This window comes from Cyprinodon variegatus, unplaced genomic scaffold, assembly GCF_000732505.1.
Source record: "Cyprinodon variegatus isolate N-32 unplaced genomic scaffold, C_variegatus-1.0 Scaffold484, whole genome shotgun sequence".
Classification (NCBI taxonomy): Eukaryota; Metazoa; Chordata; class Actinopteri; order Cyprinodontiformes; family Cyprinodontidae; genus Cyprinodon; species Cyprinodon variegatus.
Genome location: NW_015150937.1, coordinates 237,041 through 263,933, shown reverse-complemented (window position 1 = coordinate 263,933; position 26,893 = coordinate 237,041). Strand labels below are relative to the sequence as shown.

General features: G+C 39.5%; 1 protein-coding gene across 4 annotated transcripts in view; it reads left to right on the top strand.

Moving 5' to 3' along the window:
• The window catches only part of plxna1 (plexin A1), a 235,377-nt gene that overhangs the window by 143,324 nt on the left and 65,160 nt on the right, over positions 1-26,893 (top strand). For all 4 annotated transcript variants that reach the window (XM_015390057.1, XM_015390054.1, XM_015390056.1 and 1 more), the window contains exon 10: positions 10,827-11,027. In XM_015390057.1, coding sequence (XP_015245543.1) covers positions 10,827-11,027 — 201 coding nt within the window. The remainder of the gene's footprint in view (positions 1-10,826; positions 11,028-26,893) is intronic.

Here is a 26,893-nt window from a genome sequence, read left to right as displayed (position 1 = left end):
GTTTGTCTAAAGTCAATATGAGATCCTTGTTTTCCAGTGATGCTAAAAGGTTCTTTAACAAGTATACAGATTTAAAGATTAAAGCTGGAAATGATTTTTTGATTTACATAAATTGCAAAATGTTGACTATGAAAAAATCCTAAAAGGTATAGTGGAGGATTTTCGTGAATTTTTAAAAAGACCCGCTCTCTCCAGTTAAAAAAAAAAAAAAAAAAATAGCATATGCACAACCATGTACCCGCTGTGAGAGGAAACACCTATTAAACGCGTGCAAGAGCGTGCACGAGCCCATTTCTCCTCGTGCACGCTCTGTTTAAAAGTTGATTTTTGCATCACTCATACAAGCTTACTTTCCAAATGAAGGTTTGCATTTTTTCCACTATGTTAGACTCACCACCAGTAAGGGAAAATAGGATCAAGCATGTCGAACGGCCTTATGTAAACATATTATCATAAGATTGACAATTAGGAGGACCACTTAATTTGATGATCCACCTTGAAAAAGAAAATCTTCCACTATACCTTAAAGTTAAACCTTAAATCATTCAATCCTTCCTTTAACACATGATTTTGCATTACTTAGCAGAAACTTTGTCACAAAAATTTTATTTTCTTTTAACATTAAATGCAACTGAATAACACTGCTGAAGCATTCCTACAGGCTTATCATGATGATTTGCTGGTTAAGACTTCTTGATAACTTATTTCTAGAGAAAATGTAATAAAGACCAAGTCGACTGTTTTGGTTTTGACTGAGGAATGAGGAGGTTAAGCTCATGATATTAACATACAAGCTGGTGTGAAAGAGAAGGTTGGGGACAAAATTCTCCTTTAATCAAGGAAGTCTTTAATAAAGCACTAAACATTCAATTGCAGTGGCTCTGATAAGCATTTATCCACTGGATCCTTAGAGTATGAAAAAATAATAAAGATACTTTTTTCACTAAAAATAGTCCAAAGTATCAGAAAAAAACTTTGCTTGGTAGATGAGGACAGCAGATTGATCCATATAGAAGAGAGTGAGATTTAGAAACCTCAGCTTCTATTATGTATCGACTTCATGAAGATTTAAAAGGCCATATTTCAGAGTTGTGTGTAGCATTGCTGCTAGGCTATTCTCTTTTCCATACATAAGCTAAACCTGGCTAGTGGATAAGCTGTCTGCAGCACTGAATCCGGCCTCAGCAAAGGTTTAATGAACAGCTACTTTGTAGCAAAGATGTCGCTGATGGACGCTCCGGCCAGAGCTGCAGGCTCTGCACATCGACACCTTAGTGTTTGTGTGCGTGCTGGTTTGCATCTGTGTTTGTCACAGTTCCCAGTGGTTTAATTATTCAGGCCGCTTTTAAATCTTCCATCTCCACAGCCCTTGCAGCCAGCCCGCCTAATGGTGAACACAGATGAATATTGCATTTTCGCCATCAAACCCGCCTGTGTGTCAGGGGTAGGAAGAAATAACTGCCAAGTCACTGAGAGAAAGAGCTGGGTAGTTAGAGAATAATTCAACAGAATAGGCTGAAGGAAAAACAAACTCCAAAGTGCAAGCAGATCACAGAAGCAGAGGCTGTGATTGAGAAACGTCAACCGCCTGCTGGGAGAGAGAACCAGTGGCCAATCTCTCAAGACCAGCTAAGCGAGTCTGTCATGTTTGGATTTTCACCATGCTGTTTTCAGAAAGTGGCCCTCGCCAATTCTTATCTTAGCCTCCATTTTCCAACACCTCTCTTCACCCTAGGAAAATCCAAGATGGCCAGAAATCGACCACAGAAAAGTCTCTGAGCTTTTATGGCCTCACAAACTCATTTTTATTTATTTATTGAAAATTAGACTCTTATGTGTGAGTTTGGAGTTGGAATATTAATTTCCTCTGGGCTCTAAGCCCAAACTTAGACTGTACGCAGAAATATCTGCATTAGTATGTAAATGGCTAGATGCTTATTTAATACAGCTGGAACAATAAATTGTAAAAATGTAATGATCTACTATTCTTAACCTTTTCCACTTCATGACTTTTTCTTATTGGTCTGTTCTCTGAGGACAACATCTGTAAATGTTGGTCACAATCACACAAAAGATGGTAGAATATATTTATTTGATTTAATCATGCATGTAGTTTGTGTTTACTGTTAAATTTAGAGCAACATGTGAGAAATGTAGGGCTCAAAGTATTGAAAGTGTTGTATTAAAAGTATTTATGAGTATTGACACTACTAATGTTAAAAAATTCTTCATATTTTAACATTAGTAAATGTTAAAATGTGAAAAATATGAAATGTTAAATGCAGTAGCACATTAGTAAATGTGCTACTGAATTTTTTCCACTAGTACTTGTTGTTTTCGCTGCCACCTAAGACAAACAAAATATATTTAGACTCCCAAATGTGAAATTTTGGAGGTCGTTTTTGGGTTGACCCGCCGAATAGTGAATAAAAAGTAAAAGCACAGAGTAAAAAAAGTCAGATTGGCAGTGAAATAACGTGGTTTTGCTGTCTCTCAACCTCCTCCGTTTATTTTAACATCACCCACACAGAGATTAAGTAGGTCGTCTCCTGAACCGTATCTCTTTTAAAGTGATTTCTATTATTTTCATTAATTAAAACTGAAACATTAACATTGACACAATAACAGTGACCTAATGAAGTGACTCAGAGTTGGTTCTATTGTAGAAAACATGGACGATTTATTCAGCAGTTTAATAACCTGCATTTGCACCAATTTTGTGGGGGAAAAAAAAGAATGTTAGGATCTGAATTAAATAAACATTTTGGCGATGGGATTGTTTAAGGAGAAAAAAGCATGACAGTTGAATAGTTTGAAGCCTTTTCTATCTAAAGGACTTATTCAGATGTGTGAATAGGTTTAAAAAATTTATGTTGCGTTTATCTTAAAATCACGAGTAATCCTTTATATCCAAGTTTGTTTAATAGTGAACAGTCACAATCGGTTGTTCTTTTTCCCTATCTAGCTAACCTGCACCTATAGGTGAGTTATCTTATTGGTAAGATTGTGGTTTCATCCAGGCTTTCTGAAGTATTGGGCCGTCTGCAGAGACAAACTATGGGCAGCAGATAGAAGAGCATATCTACCTCTGATATCAAAGCTTGTCTTTGAAAAGCTGAAAAGCACAGGGTTTGATTGCTGCTGACATATCTGGGTTAGAATGATAACGGGGTGCCAGTAACCCGCACCCTTCCCCCATCAACTCTATGAAAATCCACACGGAGGAAAAACGAGGAGCTTCGTCAGAAAGAAAACAAAAAATGGCACGTCCCTGTTTTCTATTGTCTTATGGCGCGCTGCTTCACGTGTGTCAAGGGGATAAACTGTGCATGTTGGCAGCTTGCTTGTAAATCAAAGATAAGGGATTACGAGATGAAATCAGGAATGCATGTTTTTATAGATGATGTATCAAAGCCCAGGGTTTCAGGCGGTATGTGTGCACATAGAGGAACGAGAGGACTTGTATGTTGGATTTCAGGGCAAGCTGCAGGTCTAGGAGGCATTAATAACCCAAACAATCAAAACTGAGTTACATTTATTCAAGTCATGCATTCCTTTATTCATCTGCACTCAGTGTTCACCTCATTTCTCTCTCATCCTCTCTCCCTGCATCAGGGCTCTGCTCAGAACGAAGGGCGTGGGCAGACAATCTCCCAGTCCCTTTCAGGTTCAAAGTCCCCTTTCTTCCTCTGCATCCTTTGCTCCTGTGCTGTTTTACATGTTGCTGCCTTATTAAGCTGTTCCTCACACTCTATCGCTCCTTCCATCCCCCGCAGTAAGTCTCGGTCACGGAACATATTTCTGGCTTTTGCTTCCTAATGAACAGACTTTAAGTGTGCACAAGATGTTTTATATTTTTATTTTACTCTGCTATGTTAAATCTGCAACTTAGGACTTCTGTACGAATCCCGTATCGTTGTAATGCTATTCTGATATATCTATGAACAGCTATCAATGATGTTTGCATGGCGTATCGTTGACAAGCATACTGTAGACGAGAATATAAGCTACTTACCTTAATCATTGATTTATTGAATCAATGTTATGGTTCAGATAGGAGTTCCTATACATGAACGTTTCATTTTGGCTGTATTATTGCTTTTATATCACTCTTTTTAAATGCAATGTCTTAAATTACACAGAAAAAAAATCTTTGGATGCTCATTTTTAACTCCATCTGCAGAAAGGTTCTATGGTCAAATAAGACAAAGAGCAATTTGGCTGAAGTGGTGAGAAAAAAAGTGTTAGGAGTCATCAAAGTGGGGCTTTGAAATTCCAAAACAATATCTGTAAAGTATAGTGGTGGCAGCATTATGCTGTCACCAAGTTCTTCTTGTTTGGAGTTGCTTTAAAAAAAGGGAGCATATCGGTTTAATTTCGTTACAACCTGAAAACAATTTGGTTTCAAAGCAGGATTGATCTCAAACGAACTGATTCTACTAACGTAAGGCTGAATCTTTAGAAATAGAAAACTAAATAAAAAAATGAATAACATTGAGTACCTGTTTTGAAATTCCAATTCTGCATGTGCTTGTTTTATTATACTGCATTATTTATGTAACAGGAGCTCCTCTTTGTCCTCTCTGTGGATTATATGGTGCTACCATATATGGCATTGGTGGTAGGATACTGGTGTAAAATATTTGTCAGAAAACTTAAGGGTAAACAACTACAGCCTCTGGGAGGAATTCGGCATATATTTTGTTCCCCATTTCAGCTCAGTGTGACATATCAACACACACACACACACCATGTGTTCATCTTTTTTGTACCATTGTGTCCCCTTTGCTCTACTTTGACCATGGCTGCCATCTCATCTCTCCCCCCCAGGCTCCCCATATCGCTTTACTTCATTATTTAGCGTGTTATTTTTTTTTTTCCGTCCCTGATCTATAGTCTGCACATCACAGAAAGCGGCTAATTAATTATGGATGGAAGTGTGTGTGTGTGTGTGAATCAGAGAGATGGGAGGTTCTTTAAAAAAGGAAAAAGAAAAAGCAACGACCAGACATCTGCCTCATTACAAATGCGCAATGTTTGTGGAGCTTTATTAATTTATATCTTGTCAGGCTTAGCTGAACCTTCAGAACACTTTTAGCTCTTTTATTTCATTTATATAGCATCCCACTCTTGCTTTCTGCCTTTAGACCCCCCCCCCCATTACTCCTACATGTGTCCCAATCCACCCCTACCCCCCCACCCCATCTCTGCCTGATGTCTTGATTTTAATCTCTCACCTTCTTACATATCTGCATGAACACACACACTGACGCACGCCCTGGCACATCTTCCCGCTGACTGCCTCATCATACGCTCTTGGCACATGTTAAAAGGTGTTTGGCCCACCTGCAATGTAGAGATTACTTCTTCCCACCAACAACACTGGTTTATTAATGTCTGTCTTTATTTGGAAAGTGTAATAGTGGAAGTGCTGTAGTACATATCGGAGCATATTGAGATTGACGGAAGAGAAACGCATGAAATCGAACTTAATCTGAAGCGACAGCTGATATCCTGTTAGATGATTCACTCTGGCATTTAATCTAATTTGGTATCTGGGCGTTTAAACACATACGGATCATCTATGGTCCTGAAAAGTCTTTACATTGAATACTTTTCAGGTGTGAAAAGGAATGGGTCATGATCACAACCCTCAGGTTCAGGTTTATCAGGTCATTATCATTGGTTGTTACATGTCAGCCTCTCTTCCCCCTACAGTCAATTGCTTTTGGGATCTTGTTCTGTTTGTAATACTCATAACTCTTTTCGAGGATTAACAAAAAAAAAGATTTTTTTGCCATTTTGGTTCAACTTTTTTACAGACCAGATGCACCAATCTTTAGTGCCACATCCTTCTTAATCCTTTCACAATATATGGGGGAAACATTGAGGAATCATTGAGGCCAAGAGAAGCTGAGCTGCATAATCTCTGATTTTGTACATGGATAAAATAATTCAGCTAGTTATTTAACCTGTTAACTAATTAAAAAAACTTTTTTTTTTTTTTTTTCAGAATATAACATTGGAACATCTGAGGAAATGTTTGCATTTCCTCTTTAAAATCTACATATTTATACATGCCATTAGAATTTGGGAATGCAGAGCTGGCCTCAGGCAGCCCTAGAGGTATAACAAATATGTCGAGCTAAAATGACCCCACTGGCTACTTGGAGGTCAGCCATCACAAACACACACCTCTGCATGCATCCATAACAGTTCTGTTTAGCGTTTGTTTGATCAGTGAAAATATGCATTTTACTGCTAATATTGGATTTCGCTACATGCATGTTTTCTGTTTGAGCTTTTACATGTGTCAACAGAGAAAAAAAAGTTTATAAAGATGTTCAAATGAAAAGCCAGTAATCGCTAATCCTGAAGCTGAGCAGATGTTTTTTGGGCTGCATTCTCTTGAAGACAAAACCATCTGTGTCATGCTTTCTTTCACGCATCTCCTGTGATCCACCGATGCACACATCTTTACTAAAAGCAGGTCTTACCTGTTTCTATGCGGCACGATGAAGTGACCCTTATGAAGCGAGCTGCTGGTCTGTGTAAACAGTTCATGCTTTGGAGAATCGGTTTGTCAAGGAAAGCTTAAATTGCAATTTGCTCTTTTATTGATCTTGTGTGAGACATTTGACTCGATATAATACCTTTAAGTGCTCCTGAGGCATTTATTATACACACCCTGTCTGGCAGTAAGCCGATAAGTTGGATTCACACACTCACAAAAATACATGTTGTCTTAACGACGCACGGATGCACATCCCTTTCTCTTCCTGCCTGTTGGTCAGCCTTAAATCTGCCAGATGCTGTGTCACATCTGGCAAAGAAAACCAAATCATCCATCTTCACAGATGAAATAAACTGAGAAGTCGGAAAAGGAAGGAAGTAGAATAAAAAAAAAGGAAAAGCTGTCCTCCAGCTTCAAAGTGTTCCCCACGGTAAAATATTGTTTCAGTGTATTCTGTACTGTGTAGCCCTAATGCAGGCTTTGAACTGTTTTGGCACCTGTCACAAAGACTGATGAAATTGTTTCTCCCTGCACAATGGTGTTCTGTTCATCTCCCTCCCTCAGTTCCCCCCCTTTTTTTCTTTCTTATAAATTCCAATCCTCTCAGTTTCGGATGCGGCATTAGAGACGAGGGCAGTGGTGAATGTTAAAGGGATGTACTACATTGCTGGAAGTAGTTAGAAACCCGCATTAACCCACACATAAACTCAATTAACACTGTTTCTGATACGTTATATTTAATTTTGAGTTGGCCCAATTTTTACAGCCTTACGTTCCACTGTCTTGGGAAGGCTGTGTTCATGCTTTAGAGGCGTGTTTATGTCTTTAGAATAGCATTTATGATGTCAGACACTGATGTTGGAAAAAAAAGCCTGACTTGCTGCCTCCCTTAAACATCCTAAAATCCTTCATATGATCCAGGTCGGTAGATTGACAGAGGAGTCAAGTTTTTGCACATCTTGCATTTCCTTATTGACCTTAAGTTTAAAAATAGGAAATTGTCTTTCTCAAACTGTCCCCACATAGTGGGAAGCAATAAATTGCTTAAAATGACTTTCCTACGGCAGCCAGGATTCCTAACTCTAGAACTAAGAGACTGAGAACAAAGTTGACAAATCTTCCCCTTCTAGGCTATTTTTCCCCCATTGCAGTGATGTACCTGCTGGAATCATCCATCATATTGTCAGACGGAGAAGCAATGGAGCTCTTCCTTCTTTAGAAGTCCATCACTGAGGTGTTTTACACCTGCAGCTGGACTTGGATTCAGTTCCCCAGCTAAGAAAACCCATTTAATGCAACTTTCTATTGTTCTTGAACTAATCTGAAAGCTGCATGACATTGAAATGCTTGTAACTTCTCTGTGACTGAGCTGCTGCTGTTTTCAAAAGCTTCTGCTTTATTAACCACTAAAAGTAGTGCAGAAAATGCATGAATTGACTTGTTAAAGCAACACTGGATAACTTCTGACCCAACTATTAGCTTAATTAAAGATATATTAAAAATAATCTTTAGGTTTTTATTCAGCAGTTGGTGCATATAAATGTTCGCAGCATGCTGCTCTTCTTAAGAAATCATCGATGTAGGCTGAGAGGGTCGGATCTGTCCCTGAATGAGTCATGACACCCAGAGTTTGAGTTCTGCTTAAAAGTTGTTAGGCAACAAAGCAGATAAGATGCTTACCTGATCAAATACATTTTTGGTGCCGTTGTAAGATTTAATCTAAAGGGAGATGATTTGGTCTTGCTGTTTTAAGGAACTCCATGACTTGTCAATCTGATGGTTCAAACATCAGAGGAAACGGTTTAATTTTGTGACAGTGCAGTGCTGCCAGTTGCTCTCAGGGACGCCGAGCCTTGAAGCTAGAGGACCATCGCCACTGGTGTGTCGCTCTAAACAGATGGCGCTCTGTGGTGCTACCAAACTAATATTCCCAGATCTCTAGAGAACAAACCATGTTTGCAGAATTCTGCATGCTTAAATGCTATTGGAACAGGTGCTGGTCACTTTATATGACTTTTTATCTTTCAAATCGACTATAAAGCAAAGCAGATGTGACTCTGATAATAACTAACCTCTCAGCAGCTACCCTTATCGATAGTTAAGATTTATTGATGTCACTGGGCTCAAAGAAGATTGAAAAGAAAATGACATTATTCAGTTATGTTTGACATTTAAGCAGTTTTGTGACTATTTTAAATTTTATTCAATGAAAATCTAAAGGGAATTCAATTATAGATGCTTAAATAAAAGTAGTGCACCTTGATATGAATGTTTGAAATTGTTTCTTTTTATGAAACAGAAGAAGGTTTTGACAAAATGGGAAATTATAGGCATGTCATGACAGTAGATATCAGCAAAAAGACCTTTAGATAAGAGCTGATAGAACGCCTTTTTATAGGGAATCCATGTCTCAGTACATTTTGGTATCATAAGGTAGATTTAAATGTTTTTACTTATAAAGTATCTCAATTTTTACTGTTTTTTAATATATAGAAATAATTTCCTGGTTCACGTTTTTATTTGAGATTTTAAAGCTTTACATGCACTAATAGTTGAGAGGGGATTCAATTGAAAGGCTGGTATAAGGAAATATAACTGGCCAAGAAACGACAAGTAGACGGTGGAGCTGACAAAAAGTCGATAAACGGATGAATAAAACAGCTACCAGCTGCTTATACTACAGGCTGTGCTAGCTTGCATTTCAGAGGCTTTCCTGACATACCAGCAGGGTGTTGGAACCTTTTCTTTTTCCCCTCCAGCTCGTGTCACCCCGAGTGATGCAAGTCTGCAGGTTTTGACGGCAGCTTACAGTACCTTTCTGTGACTCGACTTCAAAAGCCACAAGTGCAAATCAATCTCTGTTTCCTCTTCTGTCGCAGTCTCCCTCCATCCCTGGCCCCTTCCATCAATTTTCTAGAGCTGTCTGAGACTCCAGGCAGTTAATTAAGTAGGACATTGTCGCGGAGTCGGTACACGATGTGGCTGGAGATGGATGGATGGATAAATGGATTGAAAAGATACAGAGGGACCCAGACATCCCATTTTTCCCTTATAGTTTGAAGTATAGTTTTATTGTACTTGCAAGTAATATTTTTCTACTCAACATCACATTTGATGATGATCTGGTTTTAAAGTGTTTAAATTATCTTTTGTCATTCTTGCATTTCAATCTTTCATTCTTTTCTCCTCTGAGTTAAACTACCCTTGTTTGCCTTCTCAGACGTCCTTCCCTTCATTTTCTCACCCTCTCCTTGCTTCTTAACCATCCATTTTCCTGCTGCTCCCTTCCTCTGCTCACCCTGCCTCCCTCCTAGTTGATTATACGTCTAGCCCTCTGTACTCTGCTGCATCCTCCTCCTGTAGTATTCCCCTCCCTCATTATGTGTTGGGGACGGGGGGGGAGGTTGCGTGTTTGTGTGTGATCTGAAACACAAAGCCAGGGCTAAGTAAGCTAATGAACAAACTTCAGCATTGTGTTTGGGGCCCCGGGGACACACTCTAGCTCCTAGTGTATGGTAGCTACAGCTGGAGAGGGGGGAAAGGAAAGGGTTTGAGGTGACGCGTCTGCGGTGAATACCAAACAAGGATCTGGTCAAAGATCTTTTTTTAAACTGCTTTGTACACAAACAGCTGGGTGTGGAGTCTCTGTCTGTGGATATTTCTTATTTTGTGAGTCAGTCGTCTCCATTTTGGGAAATGTGCAACATATATGAACAGGTAGAGGCTGGGATCTTAAACTAGCATTGTCACTCACACCCTTGCAGTTTTTTTTCTCCTTATTCTGCTCCATGTTGATGAGATTTGCATCCCGCTGCCAAATTACACTGTAATGACTTAATTTCTTCCAGCACATGCACAAAATCAGTTCTCGGAAACAGTATGCTCCAAGCATTCTGCCTTGTCATATGTTTGTCCCAAACATGCTTAATTAATCCAATTTCTCTTTGTTGGTCTCTAACACATCTAAACAAGGATCCATGCTCAAACACACCCTGCAGGGGTTTGGCCCCTCAGTTGAAGGCCAGTTTCCAGATGATCTAAACAAGCCTCTTGGTCCCGAGACCCAAACTTGCACGCATAATCGCTAGAAATGTGCTACAAACATAGACCTTGTTATTCAGTCAGACACATGACTGTATTGCATGACCAGAGCTCTGGAATAAAGATATAATTGGTGAAAAAAAACTATATATCTTGTACAAAAGGCCTGAGGGAGTTGTGCTCTCAGCCCACAGTTCCTTGCAAATCATTTATATTGCCTGAATCTTGTTTTCACATCAGACCTCACACGACTTTTTCTTTGTCATTCCAGGATTGTCCCCAGATTCTGCCATCAACCCAGATTTACATGCCGGTCGGAGTCACCAAACCGATCACCTTGGCAGCCAGGAACCTTCCCCAACCTCAGTCCGGACAGAAGCCCTACGAGTGCGTCTTTGACATTCAGGGTCAGACCTACAACGTGGCTGCACTGCGCTTCAACAGCACCTCCATCCAGTGCCAGAAAATGGCGGTCAGTAAGAACAGAAAGATGATAGGCATTCTGGGTAAACACTGTGCATTCAAGGATGTTTTTTTAGCTAGTTTATAAAGAGGAACATTGTCTGTTTTTTAAGTAGTCTTTGAAATAATAAGTGAAATGTAAATATACCAGTTCACATTTTTATACATAAAACAAAATCTTACAAAGAACAGGAGGGTTTAATGAATTGCAGTACAAATTATGTTATGTATTCAGTGCAGATTGAAAGCATTTCCATTACTTTGGTTCAAATCAATACAACTGGGTAACTAAATCATGATCCCAGTGAAGGCATTGACTTGGTCAAGGTTAAATAATAGCTTCCTACAGCTAATGACCATTCTGGACATAAATGTTCTCCCCATCATGATGAATCACTATGCACTCATGGCATACAGGCTTGGTGACAGTCTAGATTAATGACCCAACAGTTAGATGTTGCATTGAACTAATAGTTGGCAAATAAATATTGTTGGCATTTATTAAACTTTGGATTAAGATACAAACTCTTTTTATTAGTTTAAATCACAATTGCTTTGGGTTTGATTGAGCACGAGTGGCATACAGTAAATGTTCAATGCCTTGCAGAAGTCTTCAAGCCCCAAGCACTTTCTCGCCGAATGTTACATCACAATTATATATACCATTAGTGTGCTCATTAAAAGGAAAGCTTTAATTTCAGCTTTTAAATTCCAAGTGTTGTATCCATTTGTAATCACCCTCAACCAAACTCTGGACCTACAAACCACCTAACTCAAATTCACAATTGAACTGATACGGTACTTAAGAACAGTATCTGGGAATCTGTGTTGGTACATGACGATACCCGTTTTCAATACCATGTAAAAGTTACCTATAACCTGGCTTACTTACCTGATGCAGACAGAGATGATGGTGCAGCTGCATCTATTGTTGGTAGCTCCAGATTATCCGAAGTTGTAGAAAATTGTGAACTCCTCAGCTTTGTGAAAAGTCTTGCACTTAACCAGACCTTCCTCAAATTTGTAGTTTTTCCATTGCTGGCCTTGTACTTTCCTAAAAATATTGCAGCGAGTGCAATCTGCTTCATATTTGGAAAGTGAGCCTTGCGTTGTAGTCAAGACCAGAGTAACCGAGACCAAGGAGTATCGAGACAAGACCTTTAGAGAGCAAGACCCTTATATAGTCTTGGTTTCCTCATGTACACCAATGGTAAATAGATCACCTTTCCACTCCCTCTCTGTTACAATGATGAGTTTAGGCACCAAAGCATGGCAGTTTGGTTTTACATAGATTGGTACTTGGCAGTACTGATGTAATTCGATCTGGACTAATAAAAGTAGCTAATCTGATACCCCTCCATAGCTGACGTGCAAACACTGTTGCAGAAAGCTAATTTCTTCAAATCACTGATCAGTCCATCCCCGTAGTGAACCATGGTTGTAGTGTGATAGGTTTATTCAGCAGGAACAGAAAATAGCCTCACAATTTAAGAGGGGGAAAGGATGCAGCTTACGAGGGAGGTAGCTATTAATAAAAACTTATGTGATTATGTCATTTTGTCAATGTTAGTCAATAAACATTAATAAAGTTTAAGATTTTTTTTCCTTATACATACACGGAACTTCAGATGTTTAATCAATGAAGATACAAATTTAAATTTATGAATGAAAGTTTGAAAGATACAGATATCATTTAAAAAATTGGAAGGAGGAAACTACAACCCCTAATGTTACACTACTGTTTCTGAGAAGGTGCGGCTGTAAGTTGTTCGTTAACCCTCTTTAAACGAGAAAAAGAAGGCAAAAACGAAACGTTAAATTTTCATGCGTTGAAAAAGTAGTTTTGGTTTGGTTTTCTTCCTCTTCTCGTTTTATAGGCTGTTGTCGAACAATCTTTTTCTTAACATTGCCGCCTCCTGCTGGTAAGGAGTGTTATGCCTCATTAGGGGTTGTAGAATAGTGCTTTTAAAGTGGTGATTTCGTATTAATAGCAAACTATTAACTTGAAACCTTTATTCTCACAAATGAAACATCTGATGTTACATTTGTGTACGCAAGAATTGAAAGCGAGGAACAAATACAAATTTCAATTTTATTTTTGTTTACCTAAATTTACATATTCAGACAGTTTTAGGTTTTGTGGGGGATGTTGAATAAAAATTTACCTTAAATTTGTCAGATTTTTTAATATTTTTTTTTTTTTAAGATTTTTCCAACTAATGTTTGTCAATCACAAATTACCAGTAAACCCACCTTGATGTTTGTTTTGCTGACGTCCCCAAATTTCCCAGGGTCTAAACGCCATTGTAAGGTACTGGAATGTGCTCGTGGCTTTAACTGGTAGTAATGCGTATTAACTGGACATAGTGTTCCCAAATAAGGGTTTTATTTCTGCATACCGTCTAGTAAGAATCCATTTCACTTGTATGTGTGCAGAGGATTTGCGGGTACGCAGAGGTATTTGTGCATGTGAGTCCATGCCTGTTTGGTGTTAGAACATGGCGGATGGTGCACGCGCCTGTGTGGCTTCAAACTAGCATGACAGATAAGAGGTAGCTAGCGTCGCGCTTCATTGAGGCTGAAAATGTGGAGAGGAAGTCTCTCTCTGAACCTAGTTTGGAGCGGATTGATCATGTTTACACCTCCACTCTATACCTCTCTCTCTCCCTTTTCCTCCATCTGCCTGCAGAGTTCATCTTTTTCTCTCTGCCTTCCTGCTGCTCCCAGGTTTCTGCGCTCAGTCTTCCTTGGGTTCATCTCCACGTCATGCCTTTCATATCTATTTTTAGTAAAAAGATGATACGAAGTGCTTTTAATTTGTTTTTCCATGCAGGCTCTGCAGGTGTCACAGCAACAGGGAATAGAATATCTGATAAATTAGAAACACTTAAATGTCATTTTTTTAAAGATGGAAGCTTTTGTCCTTGTCATAATCATCTGAGGTTTCTTAATTTACATACTTGATCAGCAGTCCGTTCCTACCTGTATATGTTGACGGGTAGCCACTGTGACAGTATTCTGTCCATATCGACTCATAGCCTACAGGCCTTCTCACAGTTGACAGTGAAGGCAGGGATAATTATCCTGCTACAGGGTTGTCTGTGCACAGAGATGTTTGTTTATTGACTGTTTATTGTAGCTGCAAGGCCGATGTTAATAAGTAGCAAAGTCCAGCTCTGGCCAAAAGTTAAATGTCTCTATTTGATGTCCAGCATGCAGACATGCTAGCAGTAATTAGCCCGGGGCTGTCATCGCTTAAACCCCGCTTCGCAATTTGCAGTGGCAACTTGACTGCCATGCCAGATATCGATGTAGCACATGCACAGAGTTTTCGTGCATCCGTATTTAGATTCAGGGGATGAAAAAGGTGGCAGCTGCATGAACTTGCCATTAGGGCATAATTCATGCAGACTTGAGATTATGAGTTTAATTATGTGCCATGAATTATTAGGATGAGGGTCTTATTTTAGAACAGGAGCAGTATTTCACAAGAATAGGGTCTTAAATATTAGTTTATCCATTTATAGACCTTCATATCTCAGGTTTTCACACAGGCTCCTCTCTGTTTGTTCATGCTGTGACAGCGTTCAGCGCTGACTCCATGAATCATGCATGACTGCGGTGGAAATAGACTTAATCTCCTATGCTGCACACACACTGCTGCATCTGTTCGTAAATACATAGACACACATACAGCTAGAGGGGTGAAGAACTGTCTATTGGCATGTTGACATGTGTATCCCTCAGCATGTCTTACTGTGTGTCTCTCATGATAGCCCTGTATGCATCTCTGAATTTACGCCCCTCAGACCATTGCAGCAACACTGCTTCATAGTAGGCTGCTAATCAATAGGATAGACGCTGGAGTGCTAAACCAGTGATTTATTTTTTTAGTTGGAATGACTCATGTTCTTTTTTTACCAATGTTTAAAAGCTTAAAACAGAATCATGAGGGAGTAAGTAAATAAACCAGCTTTATTTTGAACAAACTTTTTCCATCTTCAAAGTTCAAACCAGTGACTGATATGTTAAACAACAGCTGGCTGCTGCTGGTTTACACCCTAGGATTTGGGAAAAATCTACCTCCATGGATTTTATCCTATCCTTTGGTTTCATGTTCTATTTTTCCTGTAGGCTAGTTGATGCTAAATATAATTCTGTTTGAGTCTCTAATGTAGAGGTCTTCAACAGGGGGTCCGCAACCCCTAGGGGGTCCACGGAGGTACTGCATGGGGGTCGTAAAGGTTTTGGTTGATTAGAATATTTTTTTTATATTCCCCCTGCAATTTTTTCCACGTATTGAAATGCTTTTAGATAAACATTAACATGAATTCAACACACTGTAGTAAACAGATAAATGAAGGCAGAAGATGTCATTCATCATCAATGCACACATTCAGCAACAGACAGGAGCTCTTTCAAGCTGGGCACCGTTTCATTCACAACACCTGTCCCATCAACGAGGAATCAGAATCAGAATCAGAAATGCTTTAATAATCTCAAGGAGAAATTACTTTCGTTACATTACTCCATCTGTAATAAAGTGACTATAGGACCAGTTTGATATAACACAATTTCATATTAGGGGGTGCCAGCTCCATCTCACCATCAGTTTGGCGGTCCTTGGCCTGGAAAAGACCCCTGCTCCAATGTCTAAACTCTGACTGTCTTGTAGAGACAGTACACAGCACTGACGTTGATAGAGGCTAACAGTTAACATTTTGCTTGGTATCTTGTCAGTCATTTTGTCACCATTACTTTTTCCTATCACCAAGTACAAAAATTCTACTAAATAAATATTCTTTAAATCATGGAGGCTTCTTTAATGCCTTTGCAACAGAGACTTAAAGCCATCGATTAAAGACTTTGATCAAAGGCTTTCAGTCCAAAGCACTGTGCAGCTAGCTCGCCCCAGGAGTCAGCAGAACCATTTGAGACTAGACTGAAAACTACTAAGACAGTGTTGTATTCTTTTTATCTCTTGCTTAAAAACACAATAACAACAAGGTTTTGAAATAAATAAACTAAAGAATTATGTATATGCAAAGGCGCAATACTTCAGCTTTATTAACAATTTTCCCACTTTGGGTAAAAAAGCTAAATTATTCTCTTCACACAGAAAAACTTCTGCTTTTGTACCCTTTAAAACCCCTTTAGTTGATTTTTCAGAGCAACAAAAACTACATCTTTCTTTTTTTCAAAATAAGAGTATGAAACATATTCAAATACGAGCTGGGACTTGCCTAACCAGACAAAATAACATAGTGACGATTAAATTGTGCTTTGCAGAGCAGGCTTCGCTTATTCTAGAAATGTTATTTCAATCATATACTGCCTTACACCTCTAGTGTTGAGAGATAAATGTTGAAAGAAGTGGGTATAAGGAGTATACAAAAGAAGACGGGGAGGAGAAATATTGTAAAGGAAAAAAGCAGAGAAGTGGAGGAAAGAGAGTGTGAGCAAGAACAAAAAAATGTAATGCCTTAGAGAGAAGGAGACTACAAAAAATGAAGATGAGAGAGTGTTAGATGGACTAGGGAAATTGGAACCTAATAGACAATTTCAGGTTACATGAATGGAAAAAACTGAAAGGGGGAAAGAGATGTCGAAAAGAACATATGGAGGGAGATCGAGACGAGAGCATGTGAGAGAAGAAAATCTTCTCTAAAGTCTCTCCTGGGGCTAGAACTCTTTCTCCTCTCTTTTATACAATATCACACCAATCCAAGAGTAGACAACTTCACCACAGGATATTCAGATCATCCACACTCAGATCAGGTTTAAACACTAGTTTCCCATTCTTTGCCGTTTCTACGGTGACCATGATAACCTAATACGTTTATGCAGTATTCCCCTGGGTGGAGGCTGTCAATAACCCACTGTCTATATGGTACACAGGATATATGATCCAGCAACTCCAGCTCCATATTACCTATGTTGAGTATTGGCTATCCATATGTGCTCATGGGAGAATTCAGTGTTTTTGTATTAAGTTTCTGCACACACCAGCTGATCCCAACGGGGTAAGACCAAGTGGATTATAGACCGGAGGAGAGAGAACTGTAAAGGGTTTGCTTTTGCAAGCAGACATAAAACAAGTCTGCAATGTTTAAGGTATTAAGGCTTTGAAGATTCCTACATTTAGGGTGAGGATTATAAAAACTGCTCAAAGCTCCAAATTTTGCTGTGTTGAGCTTTTAAAAGGTCTGTATTGTACAAGTAATTCATAGGGCTTTGCATATCTGGCTTTTGAAGTCGGGCATTTTGCTAAAAGAAAGTAACATATTTGCAGCCTGTAAAAGTTGATGCAAAGGCTCCCTATCCAATGTCCATCACCAAATAAAACAGGGAACCACTCACTTTTTGTGAAGAGAAAAAATGTGCTGTCTCCTTATTCGTTCTTTTTGCCAGAAAAAGCCCACGTTTATAGTGACAAATTCAAAACCATCAGCCAGACCTTATGGTGGAAGTAAACTCTGGTTAGCAGCCACCAAAACAACAAGCTGGTGTCTGCATCAGAGCTGGCCTCTTTTCTGACCTAGAAAAGACAGCTTCCCGGTGTGTGTCGACCAATCGCAGGCCGTGGTTCAGGTGAAAGGGCCAATAGGATGCTGAGATGGAGACTGTGAAAGCTGTGGTGGCACTGCCTGGGTCACAGAAGCAAACAGGCACTTGAACACATGCATGCATGATCATTTCTCTCTCACACGGTTGCATTCAAAAGTCTTTATAGTTTCTCAACTTTTTCACTCTTTAAATTTGAGAGTATTTTGTTGTTTTCTGTTTAGATGTACCAATTCTAAGTAGTGCATCAGTTTTTTGGGGGGAGAAAAAGGATACATGGTTTTAATAGTATTTTTAGTGTGGCTGTAGCATTCATTCCTATTCAGTCCTCTTGAATCTGATATTACCAAATACAATTCTGTGCAGTCAAAACTCTTTAGACATCACCTGTTAGATGCACAATTGGACTGTGTAGTTCCTCTTGTGAACCTCAGGGAATTGATGGTTTAACGAGGTGAACATCTCAAAGGAGTCATCCTCAGCTGCAATTGCTGCTGCTAGTCTTATGATGTGTACCTTTAACATCTTTACAGGTTTAGAGAATGAAGAAGTGTCGGTTCAAAATATTTCAAGTTCATATGGATTGATTGGAAAGCAACAGACGTCATATTTAAGGTTTTCTTAGCGTCTTCTCTTTTGCCCAACCATTTTTAAAATATACACTTATCTAAACTATTCTGGATTCATGTTTGGGTTTGTTGTGCTGATGAAGGTGAAGCTCCATCCCAGTCTTTTCTTCCTCATATCAGCTTTCTTTTCTAAACTCCGTGTTAAAATCCTTCCCTCAGCATGATGCTGCCACCAACTTGTTTCATTCTTGGTTACTTTTATTTAGGCACATCAGAATAAAGGGGCTTTATTGAAATGCGCATTACACTTTTTAGGTTTTAAATTAAAAAGTTATAGACTGTTCAGTTTCCTTTTCCTCTTTCATAATTCTCTACTACTTTGTGGTGTTCTGATGAGTAAAATCCCAGCTAGGCATCTTGGTTTGTTATTGTGTTACATGTATGGAGACAGTTTAACACAGTTGCCTTAGTATGTCAATGTTAAAGAAAACATTGGGTCAGAGATTCCAAGGTAGAGCAGTTGGAGATCATTAAACGGCTAAGATGTAAGACAGGACTCACACAGCTCATACACTTCATTTCTTATGGGTTTCGCGTTGTTAGCTTTTCGTTAAGTCGTACGTCTCCACTGTCCTTCCATTTTCCTCCCTCCTTAACCTTCTTTCCTTGTTTTCCCCCTGAGGGCCGGAATGAGAGGACAGATGATATCAGCTCGAGCCGTACACCATTACCTCAACGTCTGATAAACCGGTCGGCCACTCCATCACCCTCCTTTTTTCTCTCCACCCTTCACCAGTGAGGAGAGAGCAGACATGGGGTCAGGAGGAGAAAATCTAGTTTGGATAAAAGATGTGTTGCCTGTGTGTATTTTCCCAGCGTGCTTACAGAGCAGCTGTTTGTTGAGGAAGAGATGTGACGTTTCAGAGGTCCTGATGGCATCCAATTAAGGCAGATAAAATGATGATGAATTGCAGTCTGGCTGCGGAGATCAACACCGTTGTGTGTTTTTGGGTGTGCACACACACACACACACATACACAGAAACAACACAACCTACTACAAAAGCAACAGATTTGGAGAAAATGAAAGAAAGAATGGGGGAAAAAATAGAAAGATACAAAAAGGCTAGGAAGTTTTGATGCAGCAATTTGAGGAGAAAGGATCTGAAAAATAAATTAGGAGATGAGGGGGAAGATGAGCACAGCTATAGAGGATGGAACAAATAACCCGCTTACTTCAAATTGGAAATGAGAAGAAAAATAGAGAGTAAGAAAGATGGATTATTAGCTAAATGAATGGATATAGAGCACAAACAGAAGTTTGGAGAAGGGGCTGAGCATGTCTGCAGGGAGAGTGGTTAACACAGTCCATGCTTGTCTAATAGTCTGTCACACATCCTGACAGAGTGTGTGTGTGAGAGAGAAATGAGTCGGGGTGCTGATGCAAGCTCCACTCCTTTGACTTTATGGGATTTGTTAATATAACCAACCGGCTGCAATAACTTAAAGCTGTTAAGCTTTCATTTTAAAAGCATCAAAGCTTGTACATATTTTCAGACATCCATGCTACTAAAAGTGTCAGAAAGGAGGCTAATGAGGGCCTTGGTGTTGGTCTGTGTGGGGTGGGTGCGGCGGGGCATGGTACAGTCTGGCCTTGCATGGTCTCGCACAGCTTAATGAGATATAAATAGTGGACCTGCCACCTCATTCAGCCGTACCACACACTGACTCTGTTTTAATTGGCCTGCAGACTGTGTGTGTGTGTGTGTGTGTGTGTGTGTGTGTGTGTGTGTGTGTGTGTGTGTGTGTGTGTGTGTGTGTGTGTGTGTGTGTGTGTGCTAGAGTGCAACATGTGGAGGGAATGGCTGGAATTTACTGTGAGCTGCTGCAGATTAGAGACCGCCATGTGATTGCTCAGATGACACTAATCAGATTTTGATTTCAGCTGCAGTATTTTTAAAGTTTTTTCCTTAGAAATGTTCCTTAAAACTTGGCCAAAATGTAATATGTCAGAATTTATTCAGGACATCTATATTTATTGCATTTATATTTATTTACCCTGGTAGCTCGTTTTCCACTGATTTTGATCCCTCACAGTCCTTTACTGTCCTGCTCCGTTTCTCTTCCTCCATGTGCTCTCTGTCAATAGAAACTACTCCATCTTGTTTCATGTGACTGTTTCAGTCTACCCTCGGCTGATGGTCTCACATTAGACAGTAGAATAGTTTGGTGTCCAGAGGAGTTCATGGGGACTTCATGGAATCCAGGTCCCGTGATAAACCATCGTAACTCGTATTGCACCGGGGGAAATGACTGGCACGAGACATTTCTGCTGACGTGCTGGTCTCCATTTTTATTCCCAAACCTGGTGCAAAGACAAAGTAATTTTTGTTTTATTATCAAATTGTTCGTAAATTATAAAAGAAAAAATGTAATAAAATTAAAATTCTTGATTCGTTTTTGTTAGATACCCCTTTCCATGTTTACCCTTATTTTGTTCCATCTCCAGGCAATGCAGTTTTTTTGTCAATGCATGTGTTAATTTGTAAATGTTGTGTCGAAACTTTGTCACCTGACTTCAAAAGGTGCTATAAATATTGGCCGTTTAACATTTTTACCAGTTCCATTTTTAATGAGAAATCATTCCATTTGTATTTACCATTAATATCTAACTGATGCTTGCAGAGTATTGGTGCAGTAGTTGCTATGCATTCTCCTGAGCATTCAGCTGGTCAGATTTGGGATGACTTCACCGCGGCATCCTCTTCTTGGCAGACTGGCAACTGCCTTAACTGATAATCACCTGAAAGTCTTACTGTCCTTTTAACATTACCCTAACTGACTGGAAGCTGCAGTTGCTTCTTTAAGGTAGTCAGTGATGTATTTCCACCTAATTAACACACGTCTGCTCCAGAGAAAGAATCTTCAAAATATTCCTGCTTTTTAAGAAACTGATGATCAATTTCAAGTGTATTGTATCACCTGCTTTGAATCTCTTTTTTCCACCTTGTTGATTTTGACTGACTTCCTCTTCCTGTCTGTCCTGTCTTGGCCTTGCTGTTTCTGCTGCTCATCTCTGACATGTAATGAACAGAACTCCCACAATGCTGTCCTGAACTTTAAAAAAAATTAATTGCCGCACAGCTATGATCATATGCCAACTGCTCCACCCGTTCTCCGCCCCTTTTTAATTATCTATTTCTCATTTCTACCTATCCCTGCTCATCCATCCAATTTGTAACCTTTACTCTTCATACACTCTATTTCACCAGTTAAATTTTGTTGTGATTAGAAGATAGGCAAGAATGACATTTACCTTGGGGCCCTAATGGAGCTACATTTTTGCACCAAGCCTGTTTTTTGGGGGAGGTTGAATTACAAGTTGTTGGCATTAGCAATTGGAGTTTATTTTTGGTAGTAAAAAAAACTCTATATAAAGTCAAGGGATGTCCCAGTCTGATTTTGATATTAGAAATTAGTCTGTCATTCAGCGCTGTCATTTAGTCCTCTTCAGCATTTCTCCAGCAGTGCTTCTATTCTTCAATCAAAGCTGAGGGTGAAATATGTGCACAAATTTTCTCCTAGTCTATTGATTTTTGTACTACTCAATAACAGAATATTCTTATGTTTTAACTAATGGTTATGTAATCCATTTGTTAATACAAAAAGTGTCACTTGTGCTAATAATACCCATTGATCTATCTTAATTTAAGTAATAATATCCGATCAAGGCTTTTCTAACGTTCCACACTGTAAAGTTTGTAATAAAGGTGTGCATGGTTTGTGCTGACATCAGGTTAATATTGGAATCGGTACACTCCTGATTAAGTATTTTCTTCAAAACTCAGATTTTCTAATATGGAAGTCTAGTAGTGAAGTCAATTAAAGTTTTTCTGGTCTAAGAAGTTAGACAAAACAGAAAAAATGTATCTCTATAAAAAGACTTGAATACTGGTCCGTCCGTCCGTCCGTCCATCCATCCATCCATCCATCCATTCATTTAAAATGTTCAAACAATGACAGAAAACCCCTGGAAATTCAAGCATAGAAAGGCCTAAAGTTTGAACATAAAATAATATGCATTCAATTCAGTTTAGTTATATAGCGCCAATTTACAACACATGTCATCTCAAGGTACTTTAGAGAAACATTTCAACCAGATCATCCAGCCAGATTAATTCAAAGTTTTCTATATGTGGAAAACAAGCTGATTGCATCGACTTATTGACTCAAAGACATTCCCTCACAGTAAGCATGCTTGTAGCGACAGTGGAGAGGAAAAACTCCCTTTTAACAGGAAGAAACCTCCAGCAGAACCAGGCTCAGTGTGAGCGGCCATCTGCCGAGGCCGACTGGGGTTCAAGGAGACAGAAACAGAGATACAAAAGGCAAAGGTGTTAATACCTTCACCTCTGTATCTTTCTCAAGATTTATAAAAGCTGCTTCAGCATGCCTGATGATTGCCATTAAAATGAGAGGGAAACCAAAGGATGACTCTGAAAATACTTACATTTCTGCAACTATTTTTCCTTCTGTAAGAAGGGAGCTTACACTAACTTGCGCTGGCTGAAAGAAAAGAAACATTGACTATAATAGCATTATTTTTCTCTGAGGCCAGCATTTTTCTCCTCTCCTCTTCTTTCCGTTTTTCTTTCTATTAGTGTAGAAAGTATTAGTCCCGGCCTGTGATTGTGTGTTTGTGTGCGCTTAGGTCTCTGTGCGCGAGATAAGCTGACTAACTGGGTCCGGCCATGCTCCAATCCTGTTAGCATTAACGATTAGCACTGGCTAACAGACTCCTATTATGAGCAGGGAAAGGCTGACCTCACACATACTGTACACACATCTACACTCTCTAAGCTGTGGGAAGGATTACCATTTGATCCTTGATTAGAACGCCATATCTGACTGGATGTTGACTGTGTGTATTTGTGTGTTTAAGTGAGCATGAGGCTGTTTAAATGTGGACTATGTCGCCGACCTTATCTAGATTGGAGAACATTTCTTCAGACGGACCAGCTTTGATTCAGCATCCTCTGTTTCCTTGTCTTTCCTTCTTATAGTTGCAAGGAAATTTGAGCTGTTTGAAGGATGTGTTCAGCCAAGTCTGACTTTCCTCTAATCACCTTTTCAGGATTGCCGATTGAAGGAAAAACGCCCGTCTTGTCATAGGTATAGACTTGCCCGGGGCAAGTTTGATATTTTCAGGTGTCCAGTTTATGAATGACTAATTATCTGCTGGCGACTCTTAAATTTTACTGGTTTTATTTGTTTCTTATGCTTCTATTTATTCCTTCTACCAGGTGGTCTTTATATGCTGTGTTTTTTTTTTTTTTTTTTTTTTTTTTTTTTTTTTAATGCAGTCTGTATATTTTGTCCAATTGGTCACTTTTTTCTAATGTCGTTTTTTTTTAACCATCTTTTTACTTTTCAAATTAATATCAGCCCAAAGGTTGTAGCATAAGAAATGAACAACAACATATGGAAGAGTAAAAATGGGGAAGTCTAACAGGAGGTTGCATTTTTCTTTCTTTTTTTGCTGTACCTAAATATGTATCAGCCACTCTGCAGATTTACTATGAAAGCTTAACAAGCTTCTGGTTCTGTGAAGGACGATGAGCTTTAAATCATAACTTAACAATCCCTGTTCGTGCCCTAACCTCTGCTACCCATTAAATGCACATACATGCCCATGCACACCTCTCCCTTAGTAATTATTCATGGTTTTTTAAATGATGACTCCAGAAACCCAGGTTTCTCCCCACCTAACACATGACCCCCCCACCTCTTTGTTGATGGATTTACAAAGGCTGATCGCTGACTAGAAAAGGAGAGTAAAAGGCTAAGCAAGGATGTTCTGAGCCATCAGCCAACACCTTTGATTCAGGCATGTGTGGTGGGTTAGTGGCCCACCTTTATCCACCATCTATTAGCTTATTATGCCTGTTATTATATATTTAGAGTGGACCTAGGAACCTTTGGCAAGCTCTGGTTTCCATTACAAATGGTTCTTTACCGTGTATGTTGTCCATAACCAGTATTAATGTTGTCACAAATTTGTAATATACCTACATTTCTATTTACTTTTAAAACAAACAAAGGTTAGGCATTTTAATTTTGCATCTGTGCAAAACATGTGTCCCTGAGTATCACTGTTACCCTGCATTGTCCTCTATCCCATTGTCCTGCACAATCTCACACACTCAGACATACTCGTGCACCCTCTTCAACCCTTGTAGAAAACATCATCTTGTTCTCAGGCAGCCTGGGTGGTCTCTGTGTGGTGAGGATTGGGAGGAGGCCGGAAAAGACTGAAGAATCCGTTTGTTTGAATTGGAGAAAAACAAAATGTCCAAAATGTGCTGTTTGTGTGCATGTTCTAACTTCAAGTGTTCGCATGTGTTAACTTATTTCATTTAGGTTTCCAGTACAGAGCTTTTAACAAGTCTTTGATGAATTTTCCAACAACACTTCTCCGGAAACTGCCCCATGTGCTGGTTGTGTATTTATAGCACCGCGCCTGGGATGTTTGGTATATGCGATAAAGGAATCTGCTTCATATTTCCTCGTTTGACTGTGGGTGTTTTGGGGGCATGGAGATAGACGAGAGAAAGTCGGGTCGAGATTGATAGCAGGAGAGGATTGAGCAGAGGTGCGGGGAAGGAATAATGAGAGGCAGAGGAAAAAGAAGGGAAGAGGCGGGAGTCAGGAGGAGGATAGGGAGAGAAGAAGGAATGTGTGAATAGACCAAGGCAGACGTGTCAGAGAACAAATTGAAAATGCCAATTTCACTTTAGCCCCCACCAGTTCAGGCGCTTATAGCCCAGCCATGGCCTCTTATTCCGTGTGTAAATGAATGGTGTCCACGAAATAACACACAATCACCTCCCTCTATCCATCTTGGCCTCGATATTTCTCCTTCACCCCTGCTGCTGAATAATCTGCTCTCTGCTCTTTCTTCCTTGTTGCTGGATGAGACTTCTTCTTAACAGCTTGTCTTAAATTTCACCCCACCCCTGGACTTTCAATCACACATAAAACATGCTCTACATATATTGTTAGTTGCGGCATGTCGGGTTTTTGTTGCGCTCTTCTCTTATATGCTTGATAGCAAACATTTTATTTGCCTGAATACATAAACTATACAGTACAAACTTTGACATAGACCACATCTTTCATTTAGGATTCCAGTGTCATAGCCCACCACTACCTGAATAAATCAGAGCTAAAGTTGATATCCCATTTTGGCTGGAGTTCCTCTTCAAAATTAAAAACTACAATTTTAATCTGAGCTACACACCAACGTTATTCTTTATTCCTTCCCACCTTCAGGGCACACTGAATGCAAATCATCCAATCACAGAAGCAAAGAAAGAATTAATCAGCTATTCACAAATTGTTACATTACTGCGTCCTTTCATTTTCTTATCTCGTCTATGCACATTTCTTCACCCCACCCCCCCTCCACTAAAACACATTTAAAATCTCTATTATTACAGATGTTCGGATAAATCTCACTGTATCCCTATGAAGTGGGATATATATCGCATAGTGGGAACAAGTTGTAGCTGGATTCAATCTGTGAGGGCCCTGTAGCTTCAGGACAGGAGCTTTCACATTCGATTTTATCACCACTTCACCACAAGAGAAGAGGGCTGCTATCTCTGCCCCCCTGAAGCTACTGAAGATGGTGACCATAGCAGAGGAGGGAAGGCTATTGGGCACCTTCTGAGTGACGGCGGTATTATGTCCTATCTAAACTCCTGCAGGCTATGGTCCCTACGTCGGGGATCTGTCGCCTGTTTTTATTATGTGCATTGGCTGCCATATTTATCAAGCATAAATATTTCTGTAGTTTTTTTTTTGGTCTCTGTATAGTAGCACTATCCTGATTTTTTTAGTATCCAACTGGAAGATATCCTTTTTAAACAAATTCCTTCTTTCTTTACTTTGTGTTGGCCTGTCTTGCTAAACGAGAGCTTTACAGTTATAACATTTCATAATACTAGAGCAAACAGTCTTCCCTTTATCTCCTCTTCTTTATCTCTGGTTACAGAATGATTTCAATTTTGTTACCTGATTTAATGAATGCAATCTCTTGTCATTTCAAAAACGTAACCACACCATCTCCTCAAAGGAGGCTTTTTGGGGAAAAAATGCCCACAGCATGACAGATTCCCCAATTTCCTTAAAGGCTGATTTATACTTTGAAACTAGGTTGTCTGCGTAGGTGTCGCAGTGAACGCAAAGACGTCCCCGCCCCCTCTGCAGACATTCTGCTGCACATCTCCCAAATTGTAGGTGACCGCAGACAGGACGCCTCTGATTGGTCAAATCTACAACTGCTTGCCGGCTTGTTTTGTTTGTATGAACGCAAATGCGGAAAACAACGCGCAAAGTTGAACCAGCTAGAGTAGCGAGGTGCGTGAGAACGCTGGGACCCTTTTTCCACCTGGATCGCACAAACTTGCCCGCATTTCCTCACCACCAGCTTTATTTAGACCCACAGCTAGTTCATTATTGTACCTCTCTGGAATATAACATAGCGTAGACCACGCTTCAAAAGTGGGCACAGATCAAAAATTTCTACGTGAATCTCACTGCAACACACTGCTGTGTGAGTATAACCAGCCCTTAAGAATGGGCTTGAAGTGATTTTGCTCACTCATCATGTGTTTAACCCCAAACCCATCAAGCAGCTCTTTGTTCTTCTCATCTGACAAAAGCACTCAGTACCAGTTAAA